Source organism: Ictidomys tridecemlineatus, chromosome 3, assembly GCF_052094955.1.
Source record: "Ictidomys tridecemlineatus isolate mIctTri1 chromosome 3, mIctTri1.hap1, whole genome shotgun sequence".
Taxonomy (NCBI): Eukaryota; Metazoa; Chordata; class Mammalia; order Rodentia; family Sciuridae; genus Ictidomys; species Ictidomys tridecemlineatus.
The window spans coordinates 164,948,444-164,962,801 of NC_135479.1; the positions used below are offsets into that span (position 1 = coordinate 164,948,444).

The 14,358-nt window shown below is 37.2% G+C and overlaps 1 protein-coding gene across 1 annotated transcript in view; it reads right to left on the reverse strand.

Moving 5' to 3' along the window:
- Window positions 1-14,358, reverse strand: part of Nxpe3 (neurexophilin and PC-esterase domain family member 3) — a 54,759-nt gene that overhangs the window by 15,501 nt on the left and 24,900 nt on the right. Inside the window, exon 5 of the mRNA XM_078044315.1 lies at window positions 2,210-2,964. Coding sequence (XP_077900441.1) covers window positions 2,210-2,964 — 755 coding nt within the window. The remainder of the gene's footprint in view (window positions 1-2,209; window positions 2,965-14,358) is intronic.

Consider the following 14,358-nt stretch of genomic DNA (forward strand, 5'->3'; position numbering starts at 1 on the left):
CAACAGGCCATCAGCCAGCCTCACCCAGGACATGCAAATAAATGCAGGAACAAAGACATTATTCTTCTAGATTAACAACAGGTGCTTTTGATTGTAAAACTTAGTATCAGGAATATTTTAAAGATTATCACTAATTCTCTAGCTTTCCCCACACACACACACAGAAATTGAGTAATTATAAAGTGTGCTTCTTTCTTTTTACTAAGCCACCAAATGGACTGACAACACAACTCTAAAAGGGATGGGTGGGTGGTCTTCACATATAGGCCCAAAACAGTGCACAGAAATGAAATAATCTGATAACAGTCATTGATAAATAACGTGTCTGAGATCTGAATGTAGGATTAAAAATAAAACTTCTGTTGTTTTTTTTAATTTTTTTTTACTTTCTTTAGGATATGTGTGTGTGTGTGTGTGTGTGTGTGTGTGTGTGTGGTGTGTGTGTGTGTATGTGTATGTGTATGAGTGTGTGTCGTTTTTACTCGGTGCTAAGCTATACCTAATCTTCTCAAGAACAGTACAGCAAATATAGTTAAGTCGGGCTCCCTCTGCTGGCCCCATGTATGCATAGCAAGACTCCACTAGACTTACACTGCCAGGACCTATAGCAAACTTCATTGGAAGCGGAGGGTTTGATTTCTGGAGCTCCAACAGACCACACTTTATGACAACAACTTTTCCTCCACCATGTAGAGAAGACATAAAATATGCAATCTGGGGGATGCCCAGACGTATTTAAAAAAATAACTCTCTACCAGGCAAAGCTTAAAAAGTATAGACTTCATTAAAAAGTTAAAAACAGTTATACTTTCTATCAAATAATTTATAACGTTACTTTTTTAAATTTTTTTAAATTTTTAACTGACACCTATCAATTGTACATACATACAGAGTACACTGTGACTTTTCAATACATGTATGCAATATGTAATGATCAGATCAGGGTAAAGGTCATGTCATCTCAGATTTTGTGTTAGAAACATTCAAAATCCTCTCTGCAAGTTATTTTCAAATATTCAATTAATTGTTGTCAATCATAGTTATTCTACTATGCAGGAGAATACTAGAAGTTATTAGGAATGTTCGTTTATTCAGAAATCTAAGGAACGTTAAAGAAAACATAAATTACAATTTTTACTGTTTCCATACATTTCATTCTGCCCATTACTCCACACATTGACTGTTGTGCTAATTTTTTTATGCTTTACATTCAAAAGAGAAACTTGAACAAAATAGTGCAATAAATTTCAATGACTGCTAACTTAAAAAATACATGGTTTGCTGTGGTATGCCTTGTAACCCAGTAATTTTGCCATATATATACTTTTCTATTTATCAACAAATGTTTGTTGAAAACTAATATTATGTCACTTTTTAAAAGCTGTTTTTAGTTTGAAATAAGAAAGCTAAAACAATAACCTATCCACTAGATACCACTAGAAGCCCTGATCTCAGATGGGATTTTGAAAATCTGTTCTATGAATAAGTGACCTTGTCTCTATAATCACTAATATGATGTGTAGTTCTAAGTAAAATACATCAGGGAAAGACCAACAATTCAAGAATAAAAGATTAATTTGAGCTTGGAGAAGAACTAATTAAAATACTAATTAAACCAGGTATTGTAGCACATGCCTATAAAATCCCAACTACTTGGGAGGTTGAGGCAGATGGATTGCAGGTTCAAGCCTAGTCTGGGCAACTTAGTGAAATCCTGTTTCAAAACCAAGTAAAAAGGGCTGTGAGTGCAGAGTGCTTGTCTAGTATGTGCAAGACCCTGGGATCAATCCCTAGTGCTGGGGTAGTAGGGCATACAAATTACAAATACAAATTTGTGCCAGCATGGTGGCATATGCCTATAATCCCAGTGGCTTAAAAGACTGAGGTAGGAGGATCATGAGTTCAAAGCCAACTTCAGCAACTTAGTAAGCCTCTAAGCAACTATCTCTAAATAAAGTATAAAACAGGGCTGGGGATGTGGCTCAGTGGTTAAACATCTCTAGGTTCAATCCCCTGTACCCCAAAATAAATAAACAAATGAATGAATGACTAAATAAATAAATAAATACAAATTTGTATTTTTCTTCTTCACTACTTCTGAATTGGGTCAAGCTCAGCAAGATAAGGAATATATGCTCAAAACAACAAAATCTCCTAAATGTGACTAGGACAGTAGAAAAGAACTCTTAAATTACCAAGGAGCACATACCTCTGGAAGAAAGCACTCTCTGTAGGAGTTAGAAGACCCTTCAGATATCCACCTTTGAAATGATTAATTCTGCTGCTGCAAGGGAGTTTCTTTGGTTTGAAGCAGAACCAAGGCTCTCCAGTGTAGAGATCTGTAAAGTTACACAAGGGCAGACTCCCAGGAAGACACACATTGCACTCAGTGGTTTCAGAAATCCTTCCTGAACGGAACAGGCTCTTGAAATAGACTCTGTCTGGCTTTTCTTCCTGTAGGTGCTGAAGAACTCGGATCCCTTCACTTGGGTGAACCAGAGATATGGACACTTTAACTTTGCCTGGCCAGAGCAAAGTAAAAAAAACCTTATAAAACCCATTCTTATAGTCTACTACTCTGCCCACAGCCCCTGCCTGCAGTTTGGGGGAGTGGATTTTGGCCTGCAAGTAGTCTCCACCATACTTCTTAGGTTTTCTTTGAAAATCCTGCACATGAACCAGTACCTCCAGTTGGCTTCCCACCCTGAAGAAGGCTGCGGAGTTCAAGATGACAAAGTAGCTAGAAGAAGGGTCAGTGCTCTTCACAAAGGGGACTAAGCCCACATCAGGTACCTGCCCCTGTAAGGCGGCCAGCAAGGAGTCCTCCTCCAAACGTTCCTGACGGGAGAGAGTCTGGTGTTCATAGCCACAGTAGGGATTTCGGCTAATGCCTGTAGCCTGAGATAAAACAAATTGTCCACTGCTATCGATGAATGTGGCTGAAACAGTCTCATGGTCCAAGTACTAAAGAGAAAGACACAAAAACAGAAATCACTACTACACTAAATATCTGAATATCAGTCAAATAAATCTCTGCTTCAGTTTAAATTTGCATAAATTTGCTTTAAAAACCATAGCTCACAAGTTTTACAAGGCTGTCTTACTGTCTTACTTTCACAATAAAGTCAATGTGAGAAATTAATTCATAGATGGGTCTCTACACTTTAGCAAATTTTACCCAGAGGAGTTCACCAGGTTCTTAGAGTGAATTATTATTTTCCCTCAATTTTTTTTATTGGTACATTACAGTCGAACATAATGGTGGGATTTGTTCTTACATATTCGTACATGCATACTATATAATTTGGCCAATATCAATCCCCAGAACTTACCCCTTTATTGTGTACTTAAGAAAGCCCATCCTCAACAATAATTATTTTACCAGATCCTAACCTGTTGGGGTTTTATCAAAGCCTAACCTACCTGGAAGGAGGGAGAAAAAAACAACTCCAGCCTACTAGGAAAAACCAAGAAAACTAGCAAAGTTCAAAGCCAAGGGGTATATACACTCAAAGACTGAGACCTAATGACAGTAACAGAATGTATACCCTCCCCACACACCTTATTACCACACCTCTAAACTCTTGTTTACCAGAATTCCTTTCATCTTGTACATTATGCCAGTTTTCCATCAAAAAACAAAATTACAAGGCAAACTAAAAGGCAAAAAACAGAGTTTGAAGACACAGAGCAAGCATCAGAACCAAATTCAGATATGGCAGAAACATTAGAATTATCAGACTGGAAATTTGAAACAACTAAGAATGTAGTTCAGCGAAGAGTGCTTGTATAGCACTGTGAGGCTCTAGGTTCCATCCCCACCACCATGAAAAATAAAAATAAAAATTAACTTTAACATAAAACTATGTGGCTATGCTAATAGTGCTAATGGGAAAAGTAAACCACAGGTGAACACAGATAAGCACTGAAAGCAAAGAGATGAGAATTCTAACAAAGAATCAAAAAAGAGGTGCTAGAAATGAAAAATACCATATGAGAAATGAAAAATGCCTTTGGTGAATTCATTAGTAAACTGGAAACAACTAAGGAAGAAGTTCCTAAGCTTAAGGATCTTTCAATAGAAATCTCCAAAACTAAAAAAAGAAAAAAGACTGAAAGAATAACCAAGAGCTGTGGGACAACTACAAAAGGTATAACATAAGCATAATGAGAGCACCAGAAGAAAAAGGAAGGAACAGAAGAAATAGCTGAAACAATAAAGACTAAGAATTCTCCCCCAAATTAATGACAGACACCAAGCCACAGACACAGGAAGTTTGAAAAACAACATTCAGGGTAACTGCCCATAAAACTATATGTAGGCCTATCATACTTGAACTGCAGAAAATTAAAAATAAATTTCAAAATGCTAAAGAAGGCAAAAATCATCTTAATTACAAAGAGATAAAGGTAAGAATTACACCCCAACTTCTCCTCAAAAACTAAGCAAGCAAGAATAGAGGGGAAATGAAATGTTCAAAATAGTGAGAAGGAAACAAAAATCCATCTACAGTTCTGTAACCTGTCAAATCATCCTTCAGGGAGGCTGGGGCTGTAACTCAGTGGTACTGGGCTGTAGCCCAGCATGTGTGAGCACTGAGTTGGATTCTCTGCATCTCATATAAATAAATAAATAAATAAAGATCCACTGACAACTAAAAAAAAATAAAAAATAAAAAAATCATCCTTCAGTAATGAAGGGGAAATAAAGACTTTTTTAGATAAACAAAAATTGAATTGAAGGAAGTTGTTGCCAGTATACTTGCCTCAGAAGAAATGTTAAAAGAAGTTCTTCAGGGAATGGGAAAATATAGGTCAGAAACTTGAATCTATATAAAGGAAGGAAGCACATCAGAGAAGAGATAATTGAACACAAAATAAAAATGCCAGTTTTTATTGTTGTTTTGTTTTTTGGAGGTGGGGTTTTAAAAATTGTGGCCTCAAACTCCTAGGTTCAAGCAATTCTACTGCTTCAGCCTCCAAAGGAGTTGGAACTATAGGCATGCACCCACACACCAGCCATTTTTTTCTTATTCTTAAGTGACCTGACAGAATGTTTTGTAACAGGTATTCATACTATCTACAAGGTGGTACAGTATTACTTGAAAGTGAAATCTGATTGTATATTACAAAATCTAGGACAATCTCTAAAAAAAATTAAATTAAATTGATAGCTAAGAAAGGAGAGAAAACAGAATCATATAAAATGCTCAACTACAATCACAAAGGCAGGAAAAAAAAGCGAAAGTCAAAGCAGGAACAAAGAAAAAGGACAGCAAATAGAAAACAGTAAAGATATTAAAAGACTGAATCAATACTTAAAAATGTTTAAGAAAGAATTATAATCATCTGCCAGCTGATGTTCTACGATCTCTTCCAGAATATAAAGACAATAGGAAATACTTGCTAACTCGTTCTATGAGGCCAGTGTTCCTCTGATATAAAAACTACACACAGACATTACAAGAAAATGACAGACCAGTATCTCATTAATTTACATCTTAAAAAAAATTAGCAAATTGAATCCAACAGTGTATAAAATGAATTATACACCATGACCAAGGAAGCTCTATCTCAAGTATGCAAGAAAATGCCTTAACAGGACTCCAGTGCTTCCTAAGGAGCAAAATTTATATCTCCTAAAAAGCAATCCTTAATCTTCATTTTGGTCTTCCTGCTTAGACCTCTGTCTGTTGTAAGTGAAACTTCATCAAACTAAAAAACTTCTTCATAGTAAAGGAAACAACAATAGAGTAAAGAGACAATCTACAGAATGGGAAAAAATATTTACCAACTATCTGGCAAGAGTTTATCTTTCAGAATATATAAGAAATTCAAACAACTGAATAGCAAAAGAGAAAATAATCTGATTTTTTTTTTAAAAAAAAATGGATGAATGACCTGGAAAAGGTCATTTCTAAAAAGATGATATAAAAACGGCCAAAAAGTATATGGAAAAAAAATGCCTGACATCACTAATCATCAGGGAAATGCAAATCAAAACCACAATAATGCACCTCCCTATTACCAAAAAAGGCAAATACTGGCAAGAATACAGACAGGGAAACTCTTGTACTCTTAAAACTAGTTCAGCCAATATGGAAAACAGAATGGAAGTTCCTTAAAGAACTATAAATAGAACTACTTATGGCCATATGATCCATCAACATAACTAACTACTGAGTGTATAGACAAAGGGACTGAAATTAATATTCAGGAGAAATATATACATCATATGCAGCACTGTTCATAACAGCAAAGACACAGAATAAGCATAGGTATCCATCCACAGAAGGATGAATGGATAAAGAGGATGTGGCATATATACACAATGAAATATTCAGCTAGAAAAATAATGAAACTCTATCATTTGCAATAACATGGATGAGCATGGAGGATACTGTGTTAAATGAAATAAGTCAGGTACAGAGGACTAATAGCACATATTCTCACATGTAGAAGCTAAAATGTTGATCTCAAAGAAGTAGAGAATAGAATAGCAGTTATTAGAGCCTGTGAAGAGTGTAGGGGAGGAAGGGATGGAGAGGATGAAAAATGAGTACAGGGGTACAATTGGATGAGAAGAATAACTTCCAATGTTATAGAGCAGAGTAAGAGAACTATGATTAACAATTAATTGAATATTTCAAAATAGCTGGTGGAGGGGATTTTGAATGTTCCCAACACAAAGAAATTATGTATATCTGAGGTGACAAATATGCCAATTATCCTGACCTGATGACACATTGTATAGATGGATTGAAATGTCACACTTTACCCCATAATTATGCACAATTACTATGTATCCATTTGCATCAATTAAAATTTAAAATACATATTTTTAAAGATATTTTTAGTTATTGATAGACCTTTATTTTATTCATTTATTTATATGTGGAACTGAGAATTGAACCCAGTGCCTCATGAATACTAGGCAAGTGCTCTACCACTGAGCTAAAACTCCAGCCCAAAAACACATATATTTTTTAAAAAGACCTTAGTCCTTTCTATTCTGGACTTTAATATCTGTATTTATAGGGGAGAGTATCTGTACATGCCTGTAGTCTTAGAAATTCAGGAGGCTGAGGCAGAAATATCTCAAGTTTGAGGCAGCCTGGGCAACTTAGCAAGACCCTGTCTCAAAAATAGAATTAAAAATAAGGCTGGGTAGATGTAGCTCAGAGATACAATGCTTTTGAGTTCAGTCCCAAGTATCTGCCTCTCCCCCCCCTCTCTCTCTCTCACACACACACACACACACACACACACAAAGAGACACAAATTGTATTTATATATTTATATTTTTATTTTTCTCCATTTGTTGTATAACACAACGGATTTCTGATATCCCATTACTCAGAGTTATATTACAAACTCTAATTGTGAGAAATTTTTTTTTTTAAACTCCAGACTGGAATCAGGATGGCAGAGGGGAATTAAGATGCACTTTGCAACTTCTCCACAGTTCAAAATCAAAACAGCTAGAGAATACCCACACAGTAAGATGGATACATGGGGCAATACACTGAGGACCAACATTAAACTAACAGAGATTTGGAGAACTCAAGAAATCATGGTTACTAGGACTATGAGAAACAGTTCAGTTCCGAACTTACGTACGTACAAGTTGCCTGGACAGGGAAAGAAGCGGGAGCACCATAATAAAGAGAAAAAAAAAGCCAAGTATGGTGGAGTGTGCCTATAATCCTAGAGTCATGAGGAGCTGAGACAGGAGGATCACAAGTTTGAGGCCAGCCTCAGCAATTTAGGTAGGCCCTAAACCACTTAGACTCTGTCTCAAAATAAAACATAATAAAAGGCCTTGAGGTGTGGTTCAGTGGTAAAGCAATCCTGGGTTCAATCCTCAGGGGAGAGAGATAGAGATAGAGATAGAGATAGAGATAGAGATAGAGAGAGAGAGAGAGAGAGAGAGAGAGAGAGAGAGAGAATGAGAATGAGCGAACACGTGCACACTGATGAGATCATTTTCAAAACAGCAGAACTTAGTGGACACAGAAATTGCTGGTGCAAGAGAAGTATTTTGTTTTGCTCAGTTTTTAAGTGGAATGCCATGACTGGTAGCCACTTTGTGAAGGTCACACCTTAGCTGGCAGTGCCAGGAAAGTTATTGTCCAGCATCTTCTCACTCCTGGAAACTGCAGCAAATGTGATATGAGAGAACAGCTCTGAATTATACAGTGAGAACTCAGTGACTAAGGGCTGTGAAAACTACTACCGGTAGCCAAGGGAGCTGAGAGGAGAGCAGTGCACTTCTTGCCCAGACTCTCAGCACTCAGAGCAAAGCAAAGAGCCCTGGCTACACATACCAGCCTACCAGGTGGAAGATGTTTTGGGCCAGGCTCTATGGGCAATGACCAAAATTTTACCCTCAGACTTCATATCATGTAAGAAATGCTTCTCCCATGGAAAAGCCTCTCCTCTGTACCCATTAATAGTTACCTAGCATAACATATTTGGAAACACAAAATAGCAATTCTTATACAATGTATAATTATTCTCTTTGCTTTCTATGTTTCTTGGGCAATGTACCTTGTCAGAGATTTATTGTCTAGATGTTAGTAACCATTCTCTAACTTCTACTCAACTAGGGTCATTTTGATCTCCTTCCCTTCTGCTTGCTTGCTGCTATGCCAACCTGGAAAGTCCTGTGGGAAGAGCCAATGTACCCACTGCATTGTCTCACTAATTGCCCAATTCAGCTTCTGTACCTGCTTGCTTGTAGCTACGTAAACCCAGGTGTGATTTTTGCCTTTAAATATCCTAAAATGCTTGGGCTCAGGGTGTTCCTTGCAGAGAAACTTATGGGTCCTGTGAGGGGCAGTTGCCAGCTAGCCAGCTAAATAAAGACTCTTCAATTTGGACAAAACTGGGACTTGGTATGCTTTCTGAGTGACCTGCCCCACAACATTTGGAGGCCCCAGCGAGATCTACTTTTCTTACATCCCAGAGATGGCTCAGGATCAACAAGGGAGGTACAATGGTGAAGAGATCCCTTAGGGGAAGGCCTCTGAGAGACAGCCCTGGGCCATCCCACCACCAACCCCCACCCACCTAAAACTACCAAGAGTCATCTGTGTTTCCTGGGGAAGGTAAGTCTGGTCTGTGTGGATCCATGTCTTGGAGAGGCTTGGGGAAAGCTGCACAAACATTATTTCCTGCAGTCCAGGGTTTGGTCCTCTGGTCTGAGTCTGGTTTTCCTTGGTCCTCTGTCTGGTCTGGTTTTTACTCAATCCTCTAGTCTAAGTCTGGTCTTCTATCAGTTAAATTTGTCTTTGGCGCCTTATCTGTTGTGTTTTATTTTCTTGTGTTTTTGTCTTGTTTGTTGTTTGTTATTGTTTGTCCCCTTTGTGTTTTATGTTAATTTCTATGTCAGTTTGTTTCTAATGTTAAAAAATGGTTTAAAAGGTTTTTACTGTACTCACTAAAGCTTGTGTTAAAATGTAAATGGCTGCCAACAGGATTTTTAAAAAAAATGTCAAAAAAGTAAAAGCTAAAGGTAAAAAAGCATTCTAGAGGTTGCCTTCATTTAGGAACTGGGCCAGGTTGCCAACAGGGTAGACCATGTCAGTTCCTATAGAAGGCAGATTAGGACTAAAGTATTTTATACAATTATTACTTCTAAATTATATAACAAAAAGCATAATCTTGTCTAGAAAATTTGGCTTTTGTCTCTCAGTATTTGCAAGCATGAATAACTCCCAACTACTAAAAATAATCCAAAGGTTTTTCGATGTCTAAATCAGGCTAAAATTTGGTGGCCACTATCCAAGAAACCAGAAAAACCAGTTTATAATGGGACCCCAACCTGGGGGGAACAAATATTAATGGGCTGATATAAACCAAAGTTTGAACTATATGTTAAAATGACAAAAACTTCTCAAAATATTAATTACATTGTGCCTGATAAGTTTTATTCCCTGAGCAATAAATTAATTGGAAAAATTAAGGTTTGTATATCTGTGGTTAAACAGCAACTGTTATTTTAAAGTATTGTTCTAAATTACAGAGACTAGATTTTTCTTTAAAAGCTAAACTTGGTTAATATAAAAACATCAATAGAATTGTGGTACATTACTATTCTTTACATATTAAAAATGTGTTCATATCTTTCAGTTAAACAAGTCTTTAATATTAAAGGTTTAAAGGAGCATTTTATCAGGCTGGTATTCTCCAAACTGAAGTTTTCTGTAATGTAATTTTAAACGTATAAGGATAACAGATTTTATTGGGGATTTATTTATATCATTTATATGTTATATGTTACCCATTATACTGGGATACAAAAATTGAAAGGTATTTTAAAAGATAATGAGAGGGGCTGGGGACCTAGCTCAGTTGGTAGAGTGCTTGCCTCACATGCATAACGCCCTGGGTTCAATCCTCAGCACCACCAATAAAAACCAAAGATAATGAGAACCTGATCTTTTAAACGTTAATATTGTAAAACATTTTGCCACTTTTCCATACAAAAGGAAAGTTCCGAGCTCTCAGCCTTTCCTTGATTCACATTTTAGTTGTAATATCACATTGAGTTAGCAAACATTCATATAGACTTAGGAAACAACATATGCAAACTTTATAAAATGATATCTAAAAAGAGAGACAAAGATCAGCTTCAGAACTTGAACATTTACCTAAGATTTGTGAAGAGCCCTGCCATACCTGAGATAAGGCTCTGCCTCCCACCTTACAGCATGTCAGATGACTCAAAGTAGGCAGACTTCAGCTCATTTTAAAACACCCCTAAAAGCACCTCTTCTGAGAATGCAGATGCAGAAAAGTCTGTTCAGTGAGTGAACCTACTGCAAAGCTTTCAGAACAACCTGATGGACGCGGAGAAGGGTGGGGTGAGATGTGTTAAAAGTACCAAGCACAGACTTTTCCCCCTTGAGTATGCAGAGACATTGCCTACACCAGGGTAGATTCTGGTCTCTGGGCTGCACAACCCCAGGACCATCACATTTGTGCTACCAGAGAAATCTCCAGCCTCTGGGCCTAACATGGAGCCAATAAGTAGACTAGAACAGAGTCCTAGACATGGAAAGAAATAAATTAGACACAATGTGCCATCCCAGCACAGAGCCTGTGGATGCAGTTGGGACCTCCATACTCAGAAACTCTTCTGAGGTAATTTTCAGTGGTATGAACACTTGCAACATCTCCAATACATTAGGAACGACAAATCTAAAAGTCCTAGGGAAAAGTCTCTTCACCTTACATAACAACACAAGGAGAAAATTTGTTTGTTTTTTTGAGGTTCTGGGGATTGAACCCAGGGCCTTGTGCATGCAAGGCAAGTATTCTACCAACTGAGCTATATCCTCAGCCCTCAAGGAGAAAATTTGGTCTTGTCAATTATAATTTTTTATTTTGCTTGTATGGTTTTCTGTGGTGGTTATTTTGGATCCCCTAACTAACTGCATGCTTTTATAAAAAATTATGTTTTGTTTGGTTTTTGTTTTTGTTTTCTTAATTCATTAAGTGCATTTACTCAACTTTCTTCTTTTCTCATTTCTATACACTCCTATTTTGTCTTTCTATTGAGATTTTTCCTTTTCTGTCCCTCTTCCCTCCCTTCTTTTTATTATTTTATATAATATATACATATGTGTGTGTGTGTGTGTGTGTGTGTGTGTGTGTGTGTGTGTATATATAAAATGATACTGGGAATTAAATGCAGGGGTACTCCACAACTGAGCTATAGCCCCAATCCAATCCTTTTTAATTTTTATTTTGTGACAGAGTCTTTCTAAGTTGCCAAGGCCAGCCTTGAACTTGAGATCCTCTTGCCTCAGACTCCTGAATCACTGGGGTATCAGGTGTGTACTACCATGCTCAGCTGTTACATTCTGTTTAATTTCTTCTTTCTCTTTTCTATATTCTATGGAGTTTAAAATTCATTGTTTTTGTTTCTGTTGAATTTATATTTTGCTTTTACTGTTTCTTCTTAACCTTATCTATGTTCTATACAGTTTAAAATTAATTTTACTTTCTATTTTTCGGAGGTTTGTTTTTCTGTCAGTATTGGGAATTAAACCCTGGAAAATTCTGCCACTGAACTTCATCTTATTCCTTTTTTTTTTTTTTCTCTTACTTTCAAGATAGGGTCTCACGGGGAAGTCCAAACTAACCTTGAATTTGCTGTCCTTCTGCCTCAGACACCTGAGTGGCTGGAACTGTAGGGGTGCATCACTGTGTCTGGTAAATTTTATATATAGAGAGAGACAGACTGAACTCATATATATACTGGGAATTGAACTCAGGGGCACTCAACCACTGAGCCACATCCCCAGCCCTATTTTGTATTTTATTTAGAGGCAGGGTCTCACTGAGTTGCTTAATGCCTCACTATGGCTGAGACTGGTTTTGAACTCATGATCCTCCTGTCTCAGACTCTGGAGTTGATGGGATTAAAGGCATGCACCACAGCACCCAGCTCATTCTATAATTCTTTATTACTTAATTTATTCAGGCTTTTCTATACTATTACTCCTCATTTCCTCCCCTTGGTTAGTAGAGTTGTCAAAAACATTTTTTATTAGTTTTCATAATATATTAGTTTATGGTTTGCTGTCAAGCTATTGCTATTATTGGCGGTTATTATCTCTTCTCAAAGTAGTGCACAGTTTGAGCACTTTGAGCAGTTAATTCAGTGCTTTGATGTTGAGAAAAACTTTCAACATAGTGAACACCATAATAAGAAGGCAGCTCACTAAAAATATCCTCATACAACAATGAAAGAGTACCATCCTGATAGATGTGCAAATCTCAGCATAAAAACATAGGAAACTTGAGGAAACAAGATAATAAGATGCCTCCAAAATATGTAACTCCCCAATCACTGAATCCATGGACACCAAAGTGGAAAAAATGCTGGAAAAAGAATTTTAAAAGCTAATTGTTAGGCTGAGGTTGTAGCTCAGTAGAGCACTTGCCTCTCACTTGGTTCGATCTTCAGCACCACATAAAAAAAATAAACAAATAAAAATAAAGAGATTGTGTCCATCAACAACTAAGAAAAATATTTTTTAAAAAGCTAATTGTTAAAATGATCAATGAATGAAAATAAAAAAGAAAGGAACTAAATGACAATACAGGATATGAAACAACACTTCAAGAAAGAGAGACTGTGAAAAAGAACCAAAGAGAAATCAAATGAAAGGCCCAATATGTCAAAAAACTTAGGTGAAAGTCTAACAGACCAGTTCAATTAGAAGATAGAATTTAAGGGCCTGAAGAAAAGGAGGACAAACTGAAATATTCAGAAAATAATAAAGAAAAAATAAGAAAGTATGATCAGAATGTATAAGAACTCTGGAACAACATGAAGAGAGCCAACTTAAGATTCCTAGGCATCAAAAAGGAAACAGAGATACAAGCTAATGGCACAACTGACTTAAATGGTGAAATACTTCCATGAAATTTCCCAAACCTTGGAATAAGATGGAATTCAATCAGTATTCAATCAACTGTTGAGAGCCACAGCCAAAGGGGCCCCAGCAAACTCCCAGCTGCCAGCTGATGATTGGCTCACAGCGGCCCCAGCAACATCTAGCTGATTGGCTCCTCTGCGGTGATGTTCATTGGGCTGTTTCCCTGCCCTTCAGACTGCCAGCTGATGATTGGCTCACAGCGGCCCCAGCAACATCTAGCTGATTGGCTCCTCCACGGAGCTGCTCATTGGGGGATTTCTTTGGCTCCGCCCACACAACCCAGCCAATTGGCCTCAAGAGCAGGAAGATTGTGGGAGGTGGAGAGGCTGGTGTGTGGGTGAGAGGCTTGTGGAAGCCGGTGGTGGCAGTTGGACTCTGAGGGTTTTTTCCTGAAGAGCTGTTTTGTTTGGCGTTTGTAGTTCTAAAAATAAAGTTAGTTTCTTTTGACAAGTGCTCCTGAATTGTGCCCAGACAGACTGCAGCATTCAACCATTTAGAACACCAAATAGGAAAGACCAGAAAAGCCTCTTTCTATGGCACATTATTGCTAGAATGCCAAAAATCCAGAACAAAGAAATAATTTTGAAAGCTGTAAGAGAGAATCACCAAGTCATTTATAAAGACAAACCAATCAGAATAACAGATATCTCAGGAGAAACCCTAAGAGCCAGGAGAGCTTTCAATTCTGAAAGAAAATGACTACCAACCTAGATTGCTACATCCAGCAAAGCTATCCTTCAGAATCAAAACAGAAATAAAAACTTTCCAAGCTAATCATAAACTTAGCTTGGAACTGCAGAAGATAAAGGAATCATACACACAGAAGAAAACAAAAGCAAGCAAGAGAACTCAGGAAAGACTAAATCTCATTGGAAGAATAGATAAGCAAATGAGAACTAGGATC